Source organism: Balaenoptera borealis (genome assembly GCF_965194805.1).
Source record: "Balaenoptera borealis genome assembly, chromosome: X".
NCBI lineage: Eukaryota > Metazoa > Chordata > Mammalia > Artiodactyla > Balaenopteridae > Balaenoptera > Balaenoptera borealis.
Window position 1 is genome coordinate 90,431,748 of NC_138881.1, and position 26,907 is coordinate 90,458,654.

The following is a 26,907-nucleotide window of genomic DNA, read 5'->3' on the forward strand; positions in this document are numbered from 1 at the left end:
AGTGTTCATATCACCACTAATTACAATAGCCAAGACATGGAAACAAGTACCCATCAACAGACGATTGGCTTAGATGTGGTATATATATATATATATATATATAAAATCAATACAATGGAATATTACTCAGCCATAAAAAAGAATGAAATATTGCCTTTTGCAGCAACATGGATGGACCTAGAGAATATTATACTTAGTGAAGTAAGACAGAGAAAGACAAATATTATATGATACCACTTATATGTAGAATCTAAAAAATAATACAAATGAATCTATTTACAAAACAGAGACAGATTTACAGACATAGAAAGCAAACTATGGTTACCAAAGTGGAAGGGAGGGGGGAAGGATAAATTAGGAAAAAGGGATTAACAGATACAAACTACTATACATAAAGTAGATAAGCAACAAGGATTTACTGTATAGCACAAGAAACTGTATTCAATATCTTATAATAACCTATAATGGAAAATCTGAAATATATATATAAATATATATTTAGAAATATATTTATAAATTAATATATGTATATATACTTTATATATATATATAAATAAAGCTGAACCACTTTGCTATATACCTGAAACTAACACAATATTGTAAATCAACTATACTTCAATAAAATTGAAAAAAATAGGGAATTCCCTGGCAGTCCAGTGGTTAGGACTATGCACTCTCACTGCCGAGGGCCCAGATTCAATCCCTGGTCAGGGAACTAAGTGAGATCCCACAAGCTGCATGGTGCGGCCAAAAAAAAAAAAGAGAGAGAGGGAAAAATAAGATATTGGCAAAGCTAGCTGTAACAGCAATATACCAAAGTCAGTTGATTTTGTACACTCCAGTAACAAAGAGTTAGAAATTATAATTTTAAAAACATAATTTACCTTGTCAAAAATAACTATAAAGTATCTAGAAATAAATCTAACAGAAGATATGTAAGACCTATTTGGAGAATATTTTAATACTTTTTGAAAGATACTAAAAAGTCCCTAAATAAATGGAGAAATATCCCGTGTTCCCAGGCAGGAGGTTAGTCTCAGTTTCATAAGTATGTCAAGTTCCCCCAAATTGATCTATAAATTTAGTGCTATTCCATCGGACTTTTTTTTCTGGAACTGACAAACTGATTCTAAAATTTATATGGAAGCACATAATTATCAAGAATAGTTAGGACATCTCTGAAGAAAAAGAATAAGGGGCTGAAGAGGGAATGAGGACTTGTCCTACAAATATCAAGAATTATTATAAAGTATAACCATGTAGTATTGGTATAGATATAGACAAACTGACCAGCAAATCATAATACAAAGTCAAGAAACAGCCCTAGACGTATAAAATTTTGATATATAACAGATGTGCTGTGCAGATCATCAAGGAAGGAAGAGCCATTCAGTAAATAGTATTGAGACAATTGATTTTATATGAGAAAAAATGACATTATATCCCTAACTCATACCGTATAAAAATAAATTTCAGGTATATCAAATACTTAAATGTGAAAGGCGAAACTTTTAGAAGAACTTATAGAAAGTGTCTGTTTGACTTTGGGATGAGGAAGGATTTTTTGGATAGGACACAGAAATGATAGCCATAAAAGAAAGATTAATAAACCTAACTACATTAAAATTAAGAACTTTTCTTCATCAAGAGACAGCCCCCCAAAATGAAAAAACAATCCAAAACCTGGGTGAAGATATTTGCAATGGTATAATCAACAAGGGAGTAGTATTCAACATATATATAAAGAAGTAATACAAATAAATAAGAGAAAGACAATCCAGTAGAAAAATGGGCAAAAATATGAACAGGTATTTCACAGAAGAGGATGCATGAATGAACCATAGGTATATGAAATGTTGTTGAACATAATTAGTAATAAGGGAAGTGCAAAATAAAACCACAGCAAATTGTCATTTTCTGTCATTAGACTGATAAAAAATAAGAAATTTAGGGATTTCCCTTGCGGTCCAGTGGTTAAGACTCTGCACTTCCACTGTAGGGGACACAGGTTCGATCCCTGGTCAGGAAACGAAGATTCCGCATGCCGCATGGTGAGGCCAAAAAAAAAAAAATTTTAACAGTACCAAAATTTGGAGAGGATGTGGCTCAGTGGGAATTCTTGCACATCACTGCTGGAACTGTTAATAGTTTAAATAAATATTTAATATTCAGTAAATATTAGTAAATATTTATTAATATTAATAAATAAATAATAAATACTACTTTAGAATAGTTTGAAATTATCCTATAGGGTGGGACATTTGCATATTTTACAATCCAGGGTTTCCCTCCTGGATATAATACCTTAGAAAGCTTTTGCCTGTGTGTACAAGGAGATATGTAGAAAAAAGCTCATAGTGACCATGTTTGTAACAACAAAAGCTGGAAATAATCCAGATGTCCAGCAATACGATAAAGAGTAAATAAAATTGTAGTATATCAACACTCTGGAACATTATTCAGCAGTAGAAATGAGAAAAAAATTGCTACATGCAGGTGCATGGATGAATTTTAGGACCATAAAGTTAAGTGAAAAAAGTAGCCCTAGAATACTGCATTATGGTAAAATTCCATTCATTTAAAGTTCAAAAACAAAGAAATTCAAACAGTATACTATCTGGGCAAGAACACATAAGTGATAAAAAAAAACTTTTTTAAATTAAGTATATGATGAAACACAAAATTTAAGGTACGGTTAACCTTTAGTTGGGGAGATAAGTGGATGTGATAATGTCGGAATAGGTAGAAGAAAGCTATTGATAATGATCTAGTTGTTAGGTTTAGTGGTGGGCTCAAAAGTGTTCAATCTATTTTTTGCTGTGTGATTTATATGCGTATATTGTTTTATATGTATTAAATATCATACTAAAGTAATATGTTTGTTTTTCAGCAATCTGCCTGAACCTTCGAGATCCTCCAACTAATATAATTATCATTCCAGAAGAGCAGGTGAAATCAGAATGGAGATTGCCAAAATTAAACTACCGTTTTATCACAAGGTAAAATAGCTTCTTGTAAAATATCTCAAATATTAATTTTCGATATTTGTTACTGAAACAATGTATTGTAATTTGCTCAGAATCTACCCAAAATTATGCTGTAACAGTTAGATAGATGTGCATTTTCACAGTCATATTTGTAGAATGCTTTTTCACTGTTTAAAAATACAATATCTATTTAATAATTTTGCTTTTTTTAGATCAGAACTGGATGATATGCCACAAAATAGTATCTGTGATGTTATTGGCGTTTTAGTTTATGTAGGAAGAGTCCAGCGGTCAAAAAAGAAGGGTAAGCTTTTGATACTGAAAGTCATAAAAAGTATTTCAGTGAATAATTCTGTGTTCATATGTGCATAATCAGTTACCTTCATTTATTCTAACATTCTATCCATATAGAAAGCCGTGAAGAGTTTTGGTCATATCGCTGGATTCACATTGCTGATGGGACTTCCGAACAACCATTTATAGTGGAACTGTTTTCTACATCTCAGCCAGAAGTCTTTGAAAATATTTACCCAAGTACCCAGTTTCAATATTTTTATCATTTTATTTTTGGAAGTGGGGGCATTAACTTAAAAAAAAAATGATAGAGTATACTGACTTACTTACAGAATGCCATGATATTGAGTTAGCAAATTCAAGCAGTCTGATAGCATGTTTAAGTTTTTTCTATATTAATATTATAATTGGTATTAACAGATATTAACCACCTTCTGGTTTTCTATTCAGAATTAATTTGGGATTGAAACTAGTTTTTCAGAAAACAGGTGCTCTTATCAATTCCCATTTTTAGCATTTTAGACATAAAAACTTAAAATTCAGTGAAACTAAAACATAGATAGTCTGTTTCCTTTGTATCCATTTGGAAATCGACTTAGTAGACCCCATTAAACACAATGAAGCCTTTACTAATGTAGAATTAAGTAGTAGAGGATTGGCATACTGTGTAATTAAATAATGACAGTGGTAAGTATGATGTCATTTGAGTATGGAATTAATATTAGGTTGGTGGTGTTATACCAGCTGGTCAATATTTTACTTAATTTGGTGTTGATTTTTTCCACTACTTTTATTTATTTGAAGACATTTTAAGTATGTCCTATTATGTGTTTTATATAACAAGTTAGTCTTCAGATCTACTATGATAAGGATAAAAGTATATCTAATACTTTTTAACAACTTCAGTGAATTTTTCCTTATTTGAATTTGTGACATAAAGCTATTTTAGGTATTGGTGTGCTATTTTCCTATTTTCCAAATGATTATGTGGATAAAATACTGATTGTTAAGTGCTTGCCAACATTGGGGAAATTCCCAATCTTGACTACATGTACTTTTTTTTAATGAGCAACAAGATAGAAATTGTAGAATATCAGGAGACCTAGAGACCATATACAGGGCTGTTCTGCTACCCCTTTATTCTCTGTTGTAAAACAGTATTACACACCATTCGGATATTACCTCATTAGAATCCACCCTCTGCTTGTGGGATTAAATTTTGTAAATATATATGAGTAGAACTGAACATCACCCCAAATGTTATTGGAGGAGAGGGCAGAAAGAGAGTTTTGGCCAAAACCAAGGCATGGGCTTCCAAGGTAAGTGGGGCCATGACCTTTCATATAACTTCTCTCAGGGCACAGATGATTGGTTGTGATGATCCCTGATAACAATTTAGATGGGCTTTAGGGCCAGGTCCCTGTCTCTTTGTAGCCACTTTAAACAACAAACTGACACAGGTTTTGGATAACGATTTTTCACAGAAATGTTGCCATCCATGCACGTTCTATTTCTTGTGAAAATGTGAAATATATCTTTTAAGAAAGGTTTGTATGGACCTTGGTGAGATTTACTCTAGTACAATAGTTGACAGTAATCACAATTCATTTTCATCTTTTGACCAAGAGTGAAGGAAAAAAATCATAAAATAAATGGTGAGTATTAAGGGGGCTTCAGGCCTATGAAGGGGAACATGACCAAGGGTCTTCTGGAATAATACCAGAATCCTTTGGTAGTAGGGCATCTTGTTTACTTTTGACTAAGGAAAGTGAAGAACTAAGGGGAAGTAATTTTGAGCGTTTACTATATACCAGTTGCTCATAGATATTATCTCATTTTGTACTCCCAGTTACCTTTTAAACAGGTGATGTTTTTACAAATTTACGGGTGAGGAAACAAAGGTCCAGAGGGATGTCAAACAGCCAGAAGGTGTTAGGTCCAAATGTCTGATTTTTAACAACCATGAAATTAGAATTAGAGGTTTCTTTCGTATTCTTATATCAACATCTTTAATCATGAATACTCACATCTTTGTACAGTTTTTGAATTAAAGGAAAAGTGATATAAATCAAGAGAATTATTCTTGGTCATTTGAACAGATTTTCTTTATTTTCATTGCTACAAAATAAAGAACCAGTAAATGTGAGATACAGGAAACAAATTTATAGATATTATCATGCTCTAGGGAAATATTTATTCTCAAATGAGAGCTTACTGTTGATATGAAATTACGAGTATTTATATTTATTTCTTTATTTCCTAATTTGAAGACTGTAAATGTTTTGGCATGCAGTGAGTTAAAATTTTAAAAATATTGTTGGATAAGTAAACTTTACCTAAATAACCTGATAGTTGAAAACAGTTGATAGCTTTTGAAAGTAGTTGGTCTGAAGACATTATAATCTCATTTTCAGGAATTCTTTTTAGTCTATCCAGTTGGTTAGCAAGGCAAACAAAATAATAGCTGGTATAAGCCCTCTCCTTGAGGCTTAAAGTCTAATTAAGATAAACACAAGTAAAACACTCGCATAAGCAAATTCAAATTAATATTGTGTAGCCCTATCTGATGGAAGGAGTCAGAGTAATTCAGGGATCAGTGTTAGATTGGGTTAATCAGTGGAAGCATCATGGAGGAACTCAGCTTTTTTCTCTGTAGAAAATAACTATTCACATTCAGTTGTGTGGCCAATTAGAAAGACTCTTGCCGTCTTCAACTGTCCAGCAAGCAGTGACTTCAGTTAGGTGCGGCCGTTGTACTTTCTAAAGGAAAAGTTAAGTGTTAGATCCTTTATTTAAAGGAAAAGGTTAAGTGTTAGATCTTTGTTGCTCCAAGTGTGGTCAAAGGACTGGCAGCACTAGTATCACCCAGGAGCTCATTAGCGGTGGAAAATCTCAGGCCCTACACTAAAACTACTTTAATCTGAATTTGCATTTTAACAATTGTCCTAGGTGATTCCTCAGTTCATTAAACTTTGAGAAGCACTCTGTTAGATCCTGATCTTGGTATTCCCATTTGAAATGCAGAAATAATTTCATAAGTGTTTTCATTTTCTACAGTGGCACATTTCATGTGTACACAGTTGAAAGTTGTCAGAAATGACACTCAAGTACCTAAACTGCTTTACCTCACTACTACAAATGAGAGTTGCATGTTTATTACTGGTGAGCATTTTCTTTATATATACTTTATTGGAAATCTAATGTATTTTCTCTTCATTAAATTAACTTTTCTATTGTAAGATTCAACCACAAGATAGCTTTATTTTGAACTCCTTTCTCACTATAAGAATGGTTTAAGAAAGAATATTTAGCCTATGAAATCTATTGCTTCCAGATTATTTACAGTTAGAGCAATGATTTTGTGACTTACTGAAGAATTTTGTTTATGTCCTTTGGTTAACTTTAATTCCTGCTTGACGTGAGAAGTTAGATAATCATAAATTGCTTCATAGATTGAAGACTGTTGGGCCCTGTATCACAATATGGATTCAATTAACAACAGTTTTTAAATATTAAATAAAACAAAAATGTGCATTAAATTTTGGTCCCCAGATCTCGCATTTTACTTATATAGCAAGAAAAGTCTCACTACTTATCTACAAGTATACTATTTTTCTCTATTCCCTCGGATAAGGGGGGCAAAATAGTAAAGATAAAAGTTTTCAGATGAGTGAGGGAGTACTATGGAATGATGTATTTACTAGAATGCTACCATGTTGGTAATTAGGAAATTTGTCAAAAGAAGAGTCCTAGGAAGGATGTAACACACATCTTTGTCCATACCTCATTTTATAAATATGAATACTATCAGATCTAATATATACTAATAATATCAGATGTGAATGACACTTTTAAGTATGTTTCAAAAACATGAACTTAAATGCTGAGCTATATTCACAGGCAATTTAGTTAATACATGATGTCATACCTTCAGGTTAAAACATAATCAATGTTCTAAGAAGATGCTAACCAGTTGGATAGTTAGCAAAAGCCAGACTATTAGTTTTCTTTTTCTTCTGGCTTTTCGATGTCCTGTAGACAGTTACAGTTTAGTCCACGTAAACTAATATGTCTGATTTCCTTCTTGACTTAGGATTTGTTAACTGATAATTTTCATATGCATATTCAGTATAATTATCTGCTACATAGTGAATAAGTTAACTTCTTTTCTTGGTGCTATAAGAATGATTTTATATTAAACTGTTTTTATACTCAAAAAAGTCCCGGTGGTTTATTACAGTGAGTTCTCTCTCTTTTTTTTTTTTTATTCCTCATATGTTTGCACTTTACCCTTCCTGCAAGAAGGTCATAGAGGCCAGCCGTATACCAACTATACCAAGGTAAAAAACTTTTTTCAGTGGATTAAAACAAAGACCAACTCTGGAGAATTGAAGAACACTGTTATTGGTGGATATTACCCCTATCCACCAGTGCCAGAAACATTTTCGAAGTATAATATTTCTGTTAAAGGTACTGATGTAATTGCTAGTCCCTTATATGTTTATATGTGATATGTATGGTATATGCCATATCAGTTAGTCATCTTTATTCTTTAATGGGAGTGAGCCGAAGTGTAGCAACACTCACTGGTAATAATTTGATCTTTATCAAGATCTAAAAACATATGTCATGCCCCATAAAGGTTAATATTTTGATTTTATTAGACTGCAAGAAAAGAAGGAGTTTAAATAGACTATGACTAAATGGAGGTAATATCTTGATTTAAGGTCATTGAGATCAAATCTGAGTTGGTAGATCCCAACTCCTATAACACTACTTAGACTAAAGATATCAGAGGAGACACTGGACAATTTGATACCAAGGTACTGACAACTGTATTAGGCCACTCTTGTGGAATGATATATAGACATCCCTTAGTGTCCGCAGGGCATTGGTTCAAGGAGCCCCCATGGATACCAAAATCTGCAGATGCTCGAGTCCCTTATATAAAATGGCTCAGTAGGCCCTCAGAATACAGTAGGCCCTTTATATCCGCAGGTTTGCAAAACCTGTGGATATGGAGGGCCAACTGTGTATTGGATATAACACAATTGAGCTCTACCTTTAAATAAAAATGATACCAAAATCAGTGAGATTCAGAATAAGTATTAATGAGAGGCCTAACATTATTTTAGTAGAATTAAGATATGACAGTTGAAAACTTTAACATAAGTATATTATTTTTGAAAAGCTTGAAAACTTTAACATAATTATATTATTTTTGAAAAGCTATGGGATAATGCATGGTTTTGGAAAAAAGAGAAACTTTGAAATACTGACCTATCATCATCTAAATATTGACACCCTCCTGTACTTCATAATGCCAGCAATATGTAGTATATGCTGTAAATAGCATATAGAATACAGAAAATATTAAATAAAATGTGTGTTTCTATGCAGTGGCTAGGCAACACTTTATAGTTTGAAGTATGATATATAAATTATGTTCAATATGTAAAATTTCTGTTTCAAATTAAGACACCAGACTAGAAGGCCGTATCACAATTTAACTGACAAATGTGTTTTGCCAATTTTACCGAAATTACATAAGGGATTGCCAAATATAAACACAAAGTCTCACATATTTAAGTTATGTAGCAAGTTTATAATTTTCATGTTGTGAAATTACATTGCAAATCTAATTCTTATTTTTGTCATTTCAGTTCTTTAAAACTTACAGTTTCCTTGGAATTACTCTTTTGCAGTTGAGTCGTTCTTCACAGCTATAAGTGAAGTGAGGAAGGAGATTGAAGACTTGCAGTATAGGGAAAAAAAGCGCATTGCAATTCAGGGGATAATTACTGTTATAAAGTATGTCCCCTATAGCGGTGCAACTGAAAGTGCCTCAGCATCTGAAACACTACGGGTATGGTGCCAGAGAACTAATAGTATATCTCTGAAAGCACTGTGTTTATAATCGCAACTGGTATCTTGTAAATTTCATTCAGAACTCACATGTATTAACTCTTAATGATGTAAACCTAAAAGGAAAAAAATCATTTTTAGTTTGTTTCCTTTTTATGTCATTTATTTTGGAGCAGTCTGGGCTGCCCTCAAAACTTGGTATCTTGTTTGTGTTTTCTGTGTAATATGAGCCTATCATGATTGTCTTTATTTAAATTTCCAGGTGGTATATATGGTTATGTTTTTTTCCTTCCTTTTGTCTAGGCCAAAGGAATAGGCACACTCCTACCGGGAGTTTTTAGCTCTATTGTCAGTCTTGGCAGTTCTACCCAGGTTCTATAAGAGGTAGCAATGACTCTTGTAGGATAAATGCTACAGAAGAGGCCACTTCTAGAATCTAGGCAAAATCAAGACAAATAAGTTAATTTTTCCATGAGCTTATCTTTTTAAAAGTTATTTCTAAGATTACTGTTCTTACGGAAATAAGCATCTAATCCAGCTTTACAGTTATACTAGTATAAGAAGGACTTTTATTAAAATATTTTAATAGCAGATGGATTAAGATAAATCAACTTTATAAAAGCATTGTTACGATTGCAAAGTTTTGTCACAACTCTTAAGTTATGAAAAATGGGTAAACTAAAATTATAGAGTCTTTTAAGAGAGAAATAATTTTTGTGAATCAGTTTTGAACGTTTTCTTCAAATTTTTGGTTTTAGAATGCTGACCGACCCTCAACATCCCAAGCAGCTAGAAGAGAAAGTCAAAGTCAAGAAAGAGATGGAAAACCTCAAGTTGATGGTCCTGTGAGTTCTCAGTGTTGTCATACTACATCTGCAAGTTTGAGCCCTCCCAAGAAAAAAAGAACTCTACAAGGACCGTAAGTCATTTGTATTACGTATATACATGGCATATACTTTTTAATTTGTTTCTATCCTGTAAAATGAGCAATTCTACTAGAAGTTGTATTAGTTTTCTAGGGCTGCCAAAGTCCAAGACCAAGATATAGGCAGGGTGGGTTCCCTCTGAGGGCTATGAGGAAGAATCTGTTCCATGCATTTCCCCTAGCTTCTAGTGGTTTAGTGGCAATCTTTAGCATTCCTTGGCTTATGGAAGTATCACCCCAATCTCTGCCTTCATCTTCATGTGGCATTCTCCCTGTGTGCATATGTGTCCAAATTTTTCTTTAAGGACACCAGCCATACTCGATTAGGGACCCACTCTGGAGTACTGGTCTACTTTAGTATGAACTCATCTAAACCAATTGCAACCAAATAAAGTCATATTCTTAGGGTCATTGAAGATGTAATTGGTTACATATTGGTAGTCACAGTGATATTTGGTGGGGACATAATTCAATCCATAACAGTCTGCCCTCTAAAAATTCATGTCCTTCTCACATGCAAAATACATTCATCCCATCACAACATCCCCAAAAGTCTTAATCTATACCAACATCAACTCTTAAGTCCTAAATATCATATAAATCATGTATGGATGAGATGCAGGGTAATTCATCCTGGGGCAAAATTCTTTTCCATCTGTGAACCTATGAAACTAGACATGTTTCATTCTGTCCAAAATACAATGGTGGGACAGACATAGGACAGGTATTCCCATTTCAAAAGGGAGAAACTGGAAATAACGGAGTTATGGATCACAGAAACCTTGTTGAAACCTAATTAGGCAAATTCCATTTGGCATTAAGGCCCCAGAATTATCCTCCCTGGCAGAATACTGTGTCCTCTGGGCCCACTGGGATGGCAGCCCCACCCCCTTAGCACTGAATGGTGGTCTTGCACTCTGGAACTGGGAAGGTGGCCCTGGCTTCTAGAATTGAGGAGGTGTCCCTGCCCTCTAGAACTGAGGAAATGGCCTCACCCTCAGGGTCATTTTTCCCTTTTCTTGAAGGATAATACTTGGTCACAGCTGGATATCTCTAGCAGCTCATTTCCTGACTGCAGAATCCCAGAAGTCCGATGGAATTGCATTCCTTCGTTTCTTCCCACCTATGTTTCTTTCAGTCAAAGCTAACAGCATGCCTACTGAGATGGTTGACTGGATCCACAAATCACAGTCTCTTGGTCAAATGGTTGTCTAGCAATGCCCTTAGTGTTCTTTCCAAAGCAAGCTTTCTTATGTTTTGCAATATGGATAGGCTTAGAATTTTCCAAGTATTGAAATTCTGGTTATTTTTTTCTTAACAATTCCCTTTTCAACTTTTCTCTCCCCTCTCATATGTTACTATAAGCAGCAAGGAGAAACCAGGCTGTGCCTTCAATACTTTGCTTAGAAATCTCGTCATCTAAATATGCAAGTTCATCACATACAAGTTTCACTTTCTATCCAACAGAGCACAATTCAGCCATGTCCTCTGCCACTTTATATCAAGGATTATCTTTCATCCAGTTTCCAATAACACGTTCCTTATTTCTGTCTGAGACCTCACCAGAAGCACCTTTTACATTCATATTTCTAGTTCTGTTCATGACAATGAGTGTATTCTCTAAGACTGCAGAAACTTTCTCTACAACTCTTTTCTTTCTGCGCCCTCAACAGATTCTCCTTCAAAATCCATATTTCTACCAACATTCTCTTCAAGGCTATCTAGGTTTTTTCTGTTATGCACCTCAAAACTCTTCCAGCCTGCACTTAATACCCAATTCCAAGCCACTTCCACGTTTTTATGTATTTGTTACAGCAGCACACCACTTCCTGGTACCAAAATCTATTACTTTTCTAGGGCTGCTATAACAAAGTACCAGAAACTGTTTGGCCTATACTATAGAAATTTGTCTCACAGCTTTGTAAGTCCAAAATCAAGATGTCAGCAGGGTGGATTCCTTTTGAGGGCTGTGAGGAAGAATCTGCCCCATGCCTCACCCCTAGCATCTGGTGGTTTGCTAGCCATCTTTGGCTTTCCTTGGCTTGTAGAAACATCACTCCAATCTGTATCTGTGTCCAAATTTCCCCTTTTGATAAGGACGTCAGTCATGTTGGACTAGGGGCCCACCCTAATCCAACATGACCTCATCTTAACTAATTACATCTTCAGTGACCCTATATCTAAATAAGGTCACATTCCAAGATACTGGTGGTTAGGACTTCAACATGAATTTTGAGGGGACACAATTCAACCCATAACGGAAGCTCTCTTATCTGCCATGCTCAGCATGGACTAATTGAACGTGAGTTTAAAATGGGGAATTACAAAAAAATAAACACTTTTTGCCTCTCTTTTTTTTATTCTACGGATAAGAGAGATCATACAGTATTTGTCTTTCCCAGTCTGACTTATTCCAGTTAGCATAATAACCTCAGGGTCCATCCATGTTGTCACAAATGACAAGATTTCATCTTTTTTATGGCTGAGGAGTATTCCATTGTATATATCACATCTTTATCCATCCATCTGTTGATGGGCTTAGGTTGTTTCCATATCTTGGCTACTGCAAATAATGCTGCTGAGAACATAGGGGTGCATATATCTTTTCAAATTAGTGTTTTCGTATTCTTTGGATAAATACCCAGAAGTGAGATAGCTGGATCATATGGTAGTTCTGTTAATTTTTTGAGGAATCTCCATACTGTTTTCCATAGTGCCTGCACCAATTTACATTCCGACCAATAATGTAGGAGTGTTCCCTTTTCTCCACATCCTCACCAACACTTGTTATTTGTTGTCTTTTTGATAATAGCCATTCTGACAGGTGTGAAGGTGTGAGGTGATATCTCACTGTGGTTTTCATTTGCATTTCCCTGATAATTAGTGATGTTGAACATATTTTCATGTGCCTGTTGGCCATCTGTATGTTTTCTTTGGAAAAATGTCTGTTCAGGTCCTCTGCCCATTTTTTAATCGGGTTGTTTGGTTTTTTGAGGCTGAGTTGTATTAGTTTTTTAATATATTTTGGATATTAACCCTTTATGGGATATGTGATTTGCAAATATCTTCTCTCATTTGGTAGGTTGTCTTTTCATTTTATTAATGGTTTCCTTTGCTGTGCAGAAGCTTTTTAGTTTGATGTAGTCCCATTTGTGTTTATTTTTGGTTTTGTTTCCCTTCCCTGAGGAGACCTACCTAGAAAGATTATGCTAAGACCGATGTCAAAGAACATACTGCCAATGTCGTCTTGTAGGAGTTTTATGGTCTCAGGGCCTACATTCAATTCATTTACCCATTTTGAGTTGATTTTTGTGTGTGGTGTGAGATTATGGTCCATTTTCATTTTTTTGCATGTGGCTGTCCAGTTTTCCCAACACCATTTATTGAAGAGATTCCTTCCCCCACTGTATGTACTTTGCTCCTTTGTTATAAATTAATTGTTCATTTATGTATGAGTTTATTTCTGATATCTCAATTCTATTTCATTGATTTATGTATCAGTTTTTCTGCAAATACCGTGCTGTTTTGATTATTATAGCTGTGTAATATAGTTTGAAATCAGGAAGTATGATACCTCCAGCTTTGTTCTTTTTTCTCATGATTGCTTTGGTTATTCACGGTCTGTTTTGGTTCCAAATAAATTTTAGAATTCTTTGTTCTATTTCTGTGAAAAATGCCTTTGGGATTTTGATAGGGACGGCAGTGAATCTGTAAATTGTTTTAGGTGATATGGACATTTAAAATTAGGAAGCGTTCCCTCCTCTTCAATTTTTTGGAAGAGTTTGAGAAGGATAGGTATTAAATCCTCTTTGAATGTTTGGTAGAATTCACCTGTGAAGCTGTCTGGTCCTGGACTTTTGTTTTGGAGGGAGGTTTTTGATTACTGTTTCAATCACTTTACTAGTGATCAGTCTATTCAGATTTTCTATTTCTTCTTGATTCAGTCTTGGAAGGTTGTATGATTCTAAGAACTTGTCCATTTCTTCTGGGTTGTTCAATTTGTTGGCATATAACTGTTTCGTAATATTGTCTTATAAGCCTTAGTATTTCTGTGGTATCTGTTGTTATTTCTCCTCTTCCAGTTTTTTAAAAAATTTATTTTTATTTATTTTGGCTGCCTTGGGTCTTCGTTGCTGTGCGCGGGCTTTCTCTAGTTGCGGCGAGCGGGGGCTACTCTTCATTGCAGTGCGCGGGCTTCTCATTGCGGTGGCTTCTCTTGTTGCGGAGCACGGGCTCTAGAGCGCAGGCTCAGCAGTTGTGGCGCACGGGCTTAGTTGCTCCGTGGCACGTGGGATCTTCCCGGACCAGGGATCAAACCCACATCCCCTGCATTGGCAGGCGAATTCTTAACCACTGTGTCACCAGGGAAGTCCCTCCTCTTCCATTTTTGATTTTATTTATCAGAGTCTTCTCTTTTTTTCTTAGTCTGGCTAAAGGTTTCTCAAGTTTGTTTATCTTTTCAGAGAACTGGCTCTGTTGGATTGATCTTTTCTATAGTTTTTTGTTTTTAGTCTCTATTTCATTTATTTCTGGCCTGATCTTTATTACTTCCTTCCATCTACTGACTTTGGGCTTCATTTGTTCTTCTTTTTCTACTTCCTCTAGATGTAAGGTTAAATTATTTATTTGGTATTTTTCTTGTTTCTTGAGGTAAGCCTGTATTGCTGTAAACTTCCATCTTAGTACCACTTTTGCTGCATCCCTTAGATGTTGCTTTGTTGAATTTTCATTTGGATTTGTTGTCAGGTATTTTTTGATTTCTCCTTTGATTTCGTCACTGACCCAATAGTTGTTCATTAGCATGTTGTTCAGTGTCCACACATTTGCGATTTTTTTTAGCTTTCTTCTTGTAGTTGGTTTCTAGTTTCATACTATTGTGATCAGAAACGATACTTTTGAAAAGATATGATTTCAAATCTTTTAAAATTTATTGAGAGTTGTTTTGGATTCCAATATATGGTCTGTCCTTGAGAAAGTTTCCCATGCACTTGAGAAAAATGTGTTTTCTGCAGCGTTTGGATGGAATGTTCTATACAAATCTATCAAATCCATCTGGTCTGATATTTCAGTTAAGGCTACTGTTTCTTTGTTGACTTTCTGTCTGACTGATCTATCCATTGATGTAAGTGGGATGTTAAAGTTCCCTACTATTACTGTGTTGTTGTCAATTTCTCCTTTTAAATCTGTTGATAATTGCTTTCTGTATCTTGGTGGTCCTAATGTTAGGTGCGTATATATTAATCACTGTTATGTCTTCTTGATGAATTGTCCACTTTATCATTATATACTGTCCATTGTCTATTGTTACCTTTTTTGGCTTGAAGTCTATCTTGTCTGATGTGAGTGTGGCTATACCTGCTTTCTTTTGGCTGCAATTTGCTTGAAGCATCATCTTCCATCCCTTTACTTGGAGTTTATGTTTGTCCTTAGAGCCGAGATGAGTCTCCTGGAGGCAGCATATAATTGTGTCTTGTTTTTTAATCCATCCAACCACTCTGTCTTTTGCCTCATGAATTCAATCCATTTACATTTAGGGTGATTATTGATAGATGAGGACTTAGTACTGCCATTTATTCTTTTGTTTTCTCATTACTCTATATCTCCATTGTTTATTTTTCCTTGTATTTCAATCTACCATTTTGGTTTGGTGGTTTTCTATGATGTTTTTCTCAGTTTCCTCTTTTTTTATGTTTTCTGTCTCTGCTTTAGATTTATGTTTTATGTGTTAGGTTTGTATACAACATCTCATAGATAAAATAGTTCCTTTTCTGCTGATAGCATCTTATCTTCATTTACCTATATAGGTTACGTCCTTTTCCTCATCCCTGTTCGTGTTTTTGTTTCTCAAATTACCCCTCTTTATGTTGTGAGTTTGTTACCAAAGTGAAGTAGCTATAGTTATGTTTTCTTCTTTTTTCCCCTTTAACCTTTATGCTATAGTAAAATGTTAAAAAACCTATTCTGGGGACTTCCCTGGTAGTCCAGTGGTTAAGACTCTGTGCTCCCAACACAGGGGGCACGGGTTCAATCCCTGGTCGGGGAGCTAAGATCCCACATGCCATGAGACATGGCCTAAAAAATTAAAAAAAAACAAAAACAAAAACCTATTCTGATATAGAGTTACAGTTTTCTGATTCTGTCTATTTATTACCTTACTCAAAGTTTTGTGTCCTTTTTTGCCTTTTTGTTTCTGGTAGAAGAGTTCCTTTCAACATTTCTCATAAGGCAGATCTAGTGTTAATGAGCTCCCTCAGCTTTGTTTGGGAAACTCTTTATTTCTCCTTCATATCTGAATGATAACTTTGCTGGATAGAGTATTCTTGGGTGGCAGTTTTTATCTTTCAGTATTTTGAGAATGTCATTCTACTCCCTCCACTGACCTGTGGAGTTTCTGCTAAGAAATCTGCTGATAGCCTAATGTGGGTTCCTTTGTGGGTTACCATCCTTTTCCCCCTGCCTTTAAAATTCTTTCTGTGTCATTGACTTTTGGCAGTTTTAGTATAAGGGGTCTTGGAGAAGGTCTTTTTTTGCATTGAGGCAATTAGGTTTTCTCTTAGCTTCATGGACTTGTATATCCATTTCCTTCCCCGGACTTGGGAAATTCTCAGCTATTATTTCTTTAGATAAACTCTCTGCTGCCTTCTCCCTCTCTTCTCCTTCTGGGATGTCCATTACCCTACTATTGCCCTTCCTAAAAGGGTCAGCTAGCTCTCGTAGAATTTACTCATTTAAAAAAATATATTTTAATTCTCTTTCCTCTTCTACTTGTATCATTTCTATATTTCTATCTTCAAGCTCACTAATTCTCTCTTCCATGTGGTCTGCTCTATTTCCAGTGCTTTGTAATGCATTCTTCAACTCGTTTACTGAGTTCTTCAGCTCCAGAATTTCTGATTAGTTCGTTTTAGTTTCAGTCTCTTTGGTAAAGTATTCCTTTTGTTCATTAATTTTATTCCTGAACTCACTGAACTTTCTGAGTTTTCTTGTAGCTCACTGAGTTTTATAATAGCCATTTTGAATTTTCTATCAGTTAGATCACAATATTCTGTGATTTTGTTTGGTTTCTGGAGAATTGTCATTTTCTTTTTGTGGTACAGTGTTACTGTGGTTCTTCATGGTGCTTGATGAGTTGTTCTTCTGCTAGCTCATTTCAAGTGGCAAACACCTTTCTTCTTTAGGTAAAGCTTTTTTTTTCTTGTTTCTAACAATTCAACAGGTTAGGCCCTTCTTTTATCTTCCAGTAGGTGGTGCTGTACCACAAGTTTTTGGTTTCTCTTACCTGAGCTCCCTCTGGTTATGTTTGACAGTCAGCACTTTCCACTTTCCACCGCCTCCGTCAGAGGTATCAGCCAGTGCCCTAGTTGTCACTGCTTATGCCTCCAGTGTCGTTGGTGCCATGCTGCTGCTAGTGTGGCTGGTGTCACTGCCTGGCGCACCAGGATGGTGGACAATTCTGCCATGTTTAGGACCTCCTGAGTTGCAGGCACTCCCACTGCAGGATGGGAGATAGCTCAGGTGGCACAGGAACCTCTGCTCTGTTCAGTATTGTCAGGTTTGAGGACTCTGCCACTGTAAGCAGGGGGCGAGGGAAGAGAGTCATGGGCACCTCCACAGCTGGAGAGACAGGGTCCCAGACCCTACTGCCACTGCTGCCCAGTTATCTGTGGCTGTGGGCACCACTGCAGCCAGGAGGCCAGAGTTGTATTCACCGCCTCCCCTGTCGCTACTGGGTTTTCTGGGACTGCAGGTTCAGTTGCCATGGCTGGTGGACCAGGATTGCAGGTACCACCTCCACTGTTCCCCAAGTTCCACCTCCTCTGTGTGTTCTAGTCCACCCACCTTTAGGTGTACAGATATGTGGAATTCTCCAGTGTCCTGGTGTGTTGGGCAGAGGCACTTTTGTTGAGTCGTGGATGTTTTACTGATAGTAGATAGAAGGAGAGAGACAAAGAGAGCGTCTCCCTTTGCTGATATCACTGCTGATGCTGATATCACTCTCCATTCACTTTTAATGGAGTTAATGATACAGATGGTCCCCAACTTATGATGGTTCAACTTATGATTTTTCAACTTTACAATGATGCGAAAGCGATACACATTCAGTAGAAACCATACTTTAAATTCCGAATTTTGATCTTTTTCCGGGCTAGTGATATGCAGTACTATACTCTCTTGTGATGTGGGGCAGTGACAGTGAGCCACAGCTCCCAGTCAGTCTTGCGATCACAAGGGTAAAGAACTGATACAATCATTCTGTATCCAGACAACCATTCTGTTTTTCACTTTCAATACAGTATTCAATAAATTACATGAGATATGCAACACTTTATTATAACATTGGCTTTGTGTTTGGTGATTTTGCCAAAGTGTTGGCTATTTTTGTAAGTGTTCTGAGCACGTTTAAGGTAGGCGAGGCTAAGCTATGATGTTTGATAGGTTAAGTGAATTAAATTCATTCTCAAGTTACGGTATTTTCAACTTACAGTGGGTTTATTGGGATTTAACCCCATCATAAGTTGAGGAAGATATGTATTTGGGGCTTATATCAATTTTTATACTATTTGCTTAATCAAATAGTTTTAATTATTCAATTTCCCCTCTTTTAATTTGATAGGTATATATTCTTCAGTGGTCACGCTATAAATTACAACCTGAACACTTGACTTATTGTAGTTAAATACAAATTATTTTACCATTTCCTGATAATGCTAGATCCTTAGAACACTTCAATTCCATTTGTCTCCATTTTCATTATTTTTGCCTTGTATTTTAATTCTACATATATTTTAAATTCTGTAGGACATTATTAGTATTGTTTTTCTTATACAGTTAGCTTTCAGTTATATTTAACCACACTGTTTTTGGTTCTCTTCATTCCTACTTGTATTTTCATGCTTCTCTCTGGGATCATTTTCCTTCTGACTGAAGAATTCCTCTCAGCATTTATTTCAGTACAGCTTGCAGATGATATATTCTCTCTTTCTGTTTGTTTAAAAGCATCTTTATTTCACCTTTACTTCTAAAAGGATATTTTCACTAGGTTGCAGATTTTTTTAAATGTCTGATTCTACCGTTTTATCGCTTTCATTGTTTCTATTAAGAATCAGGCTAATGTCTTCTAATTGCTCCTTCAAGGATATTGCGTCCTTTTTCTCTGAGTGCTTTTAAGATTTTCTCTTTGATTTTCAACTGTTTAAATATGATGTGCCAAGGAGTGGTTTTCTTTGTTTTATACTACTGAGCTTCTTGAATCTGTGTGTTGATATCTTTCATCAGTTTTGGAAAACCATCTGCCATTATCTCTTCAAATATATTTTCTTCCTCATTATTTCCTCTCTTTCCATGATCCCTATTTCACATATGTTAGCACTTCTAACTGTGACCAACAAGTTTCTTACACTGCATTCTTTTTTATTCATATACATATTTCATTTTTGTTTTTGATTCCATGTTTCAGTTTGGACCTGTCACTCCATTTACTTTTTCACTATGTCCAATCTGCTATTAAACCTATCAGTTAGGTTCATTGAGCTCTTGTTGGGTTTCCAACCCAATTAACTATACTGTGATTCATTTCTAATACTAACTACCCAGACTTAACATCAGACTCTTAAGGGCTTAGTCCTCCACGAGATTGACCTTACTTCAGATGCTAGCCACAGTTCAGCTGGTCCCCAGGCCACCCTCACTTCCAACCAAGTGGCTACAAATTCAGGAGTTCCCATGTCCCCCTCAGAGTCAATAGCTTACTAGAATGATACAAAGAACTCAGAAAAACACTATACTTACAATCACAGTTTTGTAAAGAATACAGATCAGGAATAGCCAAATGGAGACACATAGAGAAAGGTCTGAGAGGGAACATGGAGCTTCTGTGCCCTCTCCTTGTGGAATCTGGGCATGTTACTCTATTGGCACGTCATTGTATTTTAAATCCTGGCTTGCTGACTCCAATATCTGTATTACCTGTTGGTCGGCTTCCATTTGTACAATTTATGATAGTAATAAATATGACCATTTAAGAGGTTGTATCAAAGAACATTTTAATCCAAATGGTAGATAGTGAACCGTGGTGCTCTATGTTAGATAGTAAAATGTAGTCAAAATACATCAACTCATTCAAAAGTTGGCACTGAGAAATAAAATATAACAATGGGACATTAAAACTTACTCTTTGCATTCTGTTGGTAATATTTACTCCATAAAGAGAGAAAATGAACCATACCAGGTTTATCTGAATCCTTAAAAATCGTTATCAGTGTCTCCTTCTAAGAAAAGCAGAAGGTATTGTAGGAAAGACTACAATAATATTAACTATAATACTGTTATATAGATGAGGGCATGGCATACTATACAATCTATATGACTTTTATCTAAGGTCAATAAGTTGGTGAAAAAGGAAAAGTCAGAGTACAGCTTATTGCCTCTGACAATTTTTATAATATTCGGCCACTATCCATCATATGTAATGTTATTGTCTCTTCTTTTAGCCATCTTTTCCCTTTCTTTCCTCAGGTATCCTTTTATACTTCTTATATTTTCATTTTTCATCTTTTTTTTTTCAGTTTCCTCAGTTGATACCCGTAGACATTGTATACCTCCACTTCTGTTATGAAGGCCCTCACCTTTAAGACACTTAAGGCATACAAATGAATGATTGTATATGCCAGTAAAAATTCCCTAAGCCACTTTAAAAAAATTCTATACAATATAATGATGCTGTTAGAGTTTGGAAAACTATTTCTTCTATTTATTTCAGATAAAAAAATCACTTTATAACACCATGTATTTAAAAGTATATACATACTGTTTAATGATCTCAAAATACATGTAATTTAACTATTTTTTATTTATTTAAATCTCTCTCAGAGTTGATGTTTTCAGTTTACTAATTTCTAGAAATACCATTTTTCAATACTCAGAAAAAAAGTTAAAATTACAACTATAAAATGTGTTTTTATTTGCTGGAGTTTTATATTGAAATGGATGCAGTCTTCATTCATGAAAGCTAGTTCTTTGTATTCATTAATAACTCATTAGTAAAATAAAGAATACTATTATAAGAGACAAATCTATTGATAAAATAAGTTGAGCAATATTATGTGGCATTCTACAACCTGACACTTCTGTTTTGCTTTATGCTTTTAGTTTTGGGAATACAACAGCAGAAAATGCTCATCATAGAAATATACTGAAAGTTTGTAAGAAGGAAGTCTTTATTATAAGTGCAAGCTTCTCTCCTCAGCTTCAAAATAAGATGCTTCCCTTTTCACTTTTTTTTTCAGTTCAATAAAACACTTATTGAGTGGATATTCTGTGGAGATACAAAAAAAATAAAGTCTATATTTTTGTAGAGTTTATAGTAGAAACTAGTAGAAGAGACAGATTGAAAAACCAGTAATTTTAATACAGTGTGATGAATGCTATGATAAAGTTTATTCATGGTGCTATGGCAGCATATACAAGGATCAGTGAGCCTTGACTAGAGATCAAGTTTGGCTTCTTATAGGAAATAATGCCTGAGCTAAATGTTGAAGGAGGAAGAAGAGTTAACTAGGCAAAGGAAAAGGAGCATAGGGTTTTTCCTGGCTGAAAGAAAAACACGAAGGTTTGAACCAGCATGAGGCTTATAGAAAACTCTGAAATGAAGTTGGAGAGTTAGGCCAAATAGTTTTCCAGAACATTTGAACAAAGCAAAGATGAAAATAGGCCATTGGACAAATTTTTAAATTCCTATCATAGGGAATGAAATATATATCCATCTTTAGTTGACATTTAATAAAGTTGAATACTTTCTTTTGTGTAATACTCCTTAAGAGAACATTTAAATCTGTTGCAGTATTTGAATTATGTTAGTATGGATATTTGTTCATAATTTGAATGTGTTTTCCTTAAATTCCTAATGCATTACTTTAAGAAACTAAACCTATAAATTTTCTAAATGTATTGAATTAGAATAAACTCTGAATGGAACCAGTTAGTTTTTTCCCATTCAAGTCTCTTTTTATAACTATTTGTTAACTATTTGTTATCTTTTTTTAAATCTTTTGTAGAATTCCTGTACCTCAGCCAGAAACTGCTGCACAAACAAAAGGAAATAAACCAGGCATGCCAAGCATCTTCCAACGTATGTTGCTTTGACGATGATGATGATGATGATTTATAAAGTCTTTATGGAACACTGTTACATACAGATTGCTGTTTGATTTGATTCTGCATTTTTGGGTCATGCCTGCCACTAGCATAATATAAGTACTTGTATTAAACTATGTGTAGCTAGTTATTTTTGTTTCTATTTTTATTTATATTAGCTTAAGTCCTTGTCAAAAGTACTGGTCCCAAATTTAGAACAATTTGGTATCATCACCAAAGTGCAAGTAAATATAAATAAGCTTGTTTATATTAAGCACTTATTAAGTTGTTTCTTTGGTAGTACATCTCTTCAAATGTACTATTTTGAATTAACAGAAGAATAATAAAGTAGGAAGTTTAATTTTTATTTGACAATAAATATAGGTAAAGCTTAAAAGATAGTTGTAGTTCCTTTCTTTGCTGTTAGGTTGACTGGTTTGAATATTTGGGTTCATTTCTGAAGTGATTTCATGACACAATTTAGTTCTGGTAGGGTATCTTTAGAGTGGTTTTGTTTAAATCAGATGTTATAAGGGGTCATCTCTCTAGACTTTTTAGCACTTTAGATCCTTCTTGCTTTTTGAGTTACTGTTATTTGGGGATTGACTTCTAGTCAGTCTGACAGATTAAGAACCCACAAAGGGATCTGGACTATACCCCCCAAAAAATAAAAGATAGAAAATAAGGGGAAGATCATTATAATATAAATATATAACCAAGCTGAAAGCAAGAGTGAAAAATCCCTAAGTGGCAGAAACAAAAGAATTTAAATTTAGTGGTGAGCAGGAACTAAAACTAAAGCTGCTCATGGGCATTTCAGAGCTAGATAGAGGCCCAAATGATCATAGGCTGAGGTGTAATAACGACATGGAGAAGAGAGTCCAGACCACAGGCCTCTTACATGTGAAGTAGAACTAATATAAAGTTGGAAGGTTATTAAGGGCCAGATAAATTATTCCCATCAGCATGGGGAAGTATCAAGGAGCTTCCTGTATTCCCTGGGCAATGGGTAGGAAAAATTGAATTGACTTAGTACACACTGAAGTGAATTAGAACCCTTATTAAACATCAAATTCTATTCCACTGGTCTATATGTATGTCCCTATGTCAGTATCACAGTGTTTTGATTACTGTAGCTTTGTATCAAGTTTTGAAATTGGGGTGTATGAGTCCTCCAACGTTGTTCTTCTTGTTCAAGATTGCTTTAGCATTCGGGACTCCTTGTAATTCCATATGAATTTAAGGATCCATTTTACCATTTTTGCAAAATAGGCTTTTGAGATTTTGATAGGGATTGCATTGAGTCTGCAGATTGTTTTGGATAGTATTGGCATCTTAATAATATTAACTCTTCTAGTCCATGAACATGGGATTTCTTTCTGTTCATTTTTAGGCATTCTTTAATTTATTTCAACAATGTTTTGTAGTGTTCAGTACACAAGTCATTCACCTCCTTGCTTAAAGTTATTCCTAGGTATTTTATTCTTTTAGTTGCTATTATATTTGGAATAGGTTTCTTAATTTCCTTTTGAATCTCTTGTTATCAGTCTGTGGAGATTTTCTTTTCTTTTTTAGTGAGTTTAGGTAATTTCTTTGCTTTTAGGAATTTGTTTCATCTAGGTTTTCTAATTTGTTGGTGTATGATTGTTCATAGTATTCTATTATAATCATTTTTATTTCTGTACTAAATCACATTTTCATTTCTGCATTTAGTTTTTGTGTCTTCTCTCCTTGGGGAGAAGATCAGTTGAGGTAAAGATTATCAATTTTGTTGGTCTTTACATAGGACAAGCTTTTGGTTTCTTAGATTCTATTATTTTTTCTATTCTCTATTTCATTTATATTTACTCTAAGCATAATTACTTCTTTTTCTTAACTTTGGGTTTAGTTTTCTCTTATTCTGGTTCCTCAAAGTTTAATATTACGTTATTGAATGAGGTATTTCTTTCTTTCTTTTTTTAACATCTTTATTGGAGTATAATTGCTTTACAATGGTGTGTTAGCTTCTGCTTTATAACAAAGTGAATCAGTTATACATATACATATGTCCCCATATCTCTTCCCTCTTGCGTCTCCCTCCCTCCCACCCTCCCTATCCCACCCCTCTAGGTGGTCACAAAGCACCGAGCTGATCTCCCTGTGCTATGCGGCTGCTTCCTACTAGCTATCTATTTTATGTTTGGTAGTGTATATATGTCCATGCCACTCTCTCACTTTGTCCCAGCTTACCCTTCCCCCTCCCCGTAGCCTCAAGTCCATTCTCTTGTAGGTCTGCGTCTTTATTCCCGTCTTGCCCCTAGGTTCTTCATGACCATTTTTTTTAGATTCCATATATATGTGTTAGCATATGCTATTTATTTTTCTCTTTCTGACTTACTTCACTCTGTATGACAGTCTCTAGGTCCATCCACCTCACTACAAATAACTCAATTTCATTTCTTTTTATGGCTGAGTAATATTCCATTGTATATATGTGCCACATCTTCTTTATCCATTCCTCTGTCGATGGACACTTAGGTTGCTTCCATGTCCTGGCTATTGTAAATAGAGCTGCAATGAACATTTTGGTACATGACTCTTTTTGAATTATGGTTTTCTCAGGGTATATGCCCAGTAGTGGGATTGCTGGGTCGTATGGTAGTTCTATTTTTAGTTTTTTAAGGAACCTCCATACTGTTCTCCATAGTTCTTTTTTTTAATATCAGTATTTCTGCTGTAAATTTCCCTCAGATCACCACTTTCACTGCATCTTATAAGTTTTTATGTTGTATTTTCATTTTTGCTCATCTCAAGGTATTTTATAATTTCCCTTGTGACTTCTTATTTGACCCATTAGTTGCTTAAGAGTGTGTTGTTTAATTTCCACATATTTGTGAATTCTCTAGTTTTCCTTCTATTATTAATTTCTAGCTTCATTCCATTGTGGTCAGAAAAGATACTTTGTATTATGTGATTCTTTTTAAATTTATTGAGGCTTATTTTGTGGCCTAACATATGGTCCATCCTGGGCCTATTTCATGTATTTTTGAAAAGAATGTGTATTCAACTGTTGTTGTATAAATATATATTTAAAGAAGTTTAGCATCTACCCCTGTTCCCTGCATCCTCTTCCTTCTCCCCCATTATAGATAACTTTTTAATTCATTCTATGGTATGTCTTTGCATTGTTTGTTTTATAATATAAGAAGGTGTGTGTGTATATCAGAGAGAGAGAAAGAGTCACGCCCCCCCTTTCTTAGATAAATGTACAACTATTTTGAGAGCAATTTGACGAGACCTAATTTATTGAAAATGTTACACCTTGTGACCTATATGTTGGGCACACTGGGAGACATGTTCTAAGATGAGTATTGGAGCATTGTTTAAAATAGGAAAACTCTTTCATGTTCATTATTTTTTTCTTTTTTTAATTGAGGTATAATTAGCATGTAACATTATATTAATTTCACGTGTGCAACATAATGATTTGATATTTGTATATATAGCAAAATGATTCCCACAATAAGTCTAGTTAACATTCGTCACCATACATAGTTACAAAAAATTTTATTCTTGTGATGAAAACTTTTAAGATCTACTCTCTTAGTAAGTTTCAAATATGCAATATGATATTAACTATAGTCACCATGCTGTACATTACATCTCCATGAGTTATTTTATAACTGGAAGTTTATACCTTTTGACCCACTTCACCCACCCCCTCCCAAACCCCTACCTCTGGCAACCACCAATCTGTTCTCTGTATCTATGAGCTTGTTTTTTTGGGGGGGAGGGTCTGTCTTTTTTTTTTATTCCACATGTAAGTGAGATCATACAATATTTGTCTTTCTCTGTCTGACTTATTTAACTTAGCATAATGTCCTCAAGTTTCATCCATGTCAAGATTTCATTCTTTTCATGGCTGAATAATATTCCATTGTATATACACCACCTGTTCTTTATCCATTCTTTCATTGATGGGCACTTAGGTTGTTTTCAGGTCTTGGCTATTGTAAATAATACTACAGTGGACAGGGGGGTGTATATATCTTTTTTTTAATGTTATTTTTTTAACCATTATGTTTATTGTATTTATTTTTTTATACAGCAGGTTCTTATTAGTTATCCATTTTATACATATTAGTGTATATATGTCAATCCCAATCTCCCAATTCATCACACCACCACCCCGCCCCGAAGGGGGGTGTATATATCTTTTTGAGTTAGTGTTTTTTATTTCTTTGGATAAATACCCAGTAGTGGAATTGCTGGATCATATTGTTGTTCTATTTTTACTTTTTTGAGGAACCTCCATACTGTTCTCCGTAGTGGTTGCACCAATTTACGTTCCCACCAACAGTGTATGAGGGTTCGCTTTTTGCCACATCCTCACCAACACTTGTTATTTCTTGTCTTTTTGATAATAGCCATTTTAACAGGTGTGAGATGATATCTCGTGGTTTTGGTTTGCGTTTCCCTAATAGTGATGTTGAACATCTTTTTTATGTACTTGTTGGCCATCTGTATGTCTTCTTTGGAAATATGTCTATTCAGATCCTCTGCCCCCTTTTTAATCACATTGTTTATTTGTTTGTTTGTTTGTTATCGAGTTGAATGAGTTCTTTATATATTTGGATATTAACCCCTTATCAGATATGTGATTTGCAATCATTTTCTCACATTCTGTAGGTTGCCTTTTCATTTTGTTGATGGTTTCCTTTGCCA

General features: G+C 34.8%; 1 protein-coding gene across 3 annotated transcripts in view; it reads left to right on the forward strand.

Annotated features, from left to right (window-relative positions):
- RADX (RPA1 related single stranded DNA binding protein, X-linked) overlaps nt 1–26,907 on the forward strand; it is a 64,036-nt gene that overhangs the window by 17,570 nt on the left and 19,559 nt on the right. Inside the window, exons 4-11 of one of the 3 annotated variants that reach the window (XM_082377114.1) lie at nt 2,891–2,999; nt 3,200–3,291; nt 3,399–3,521; nt 6,339–6,443; nt 7,587–7,751; nt 8,987–9,147; nt 9,905–10,065; nt 22,125–22,198. In XM_082377114.1, coding sequence (XP_082233240.1) covers nt 2,891–2,999; nt 3,200–3,291; nt 3,399–3,521; nt 6,339–6,443; nt 7,587–7,751; nt 8,987–9,147; nt 9,905–10,065; nt 22,125–22,198 — 990 coding nt within the window. The remainder of the gene's footprint in view (nt 1–2,890; nt 3,000–3,199; nt 3,292–3,398; nt 3,522–6,338; nt 6,444–7,586; nt 7,752–8,986; nt 9,148–9,904; nt 10,066–22,124; nt 22,199–26,907) is intronic. The other 2 variants (XM_082377116.1, XM_082377115.1) reach the window with 2 other exon arrangements.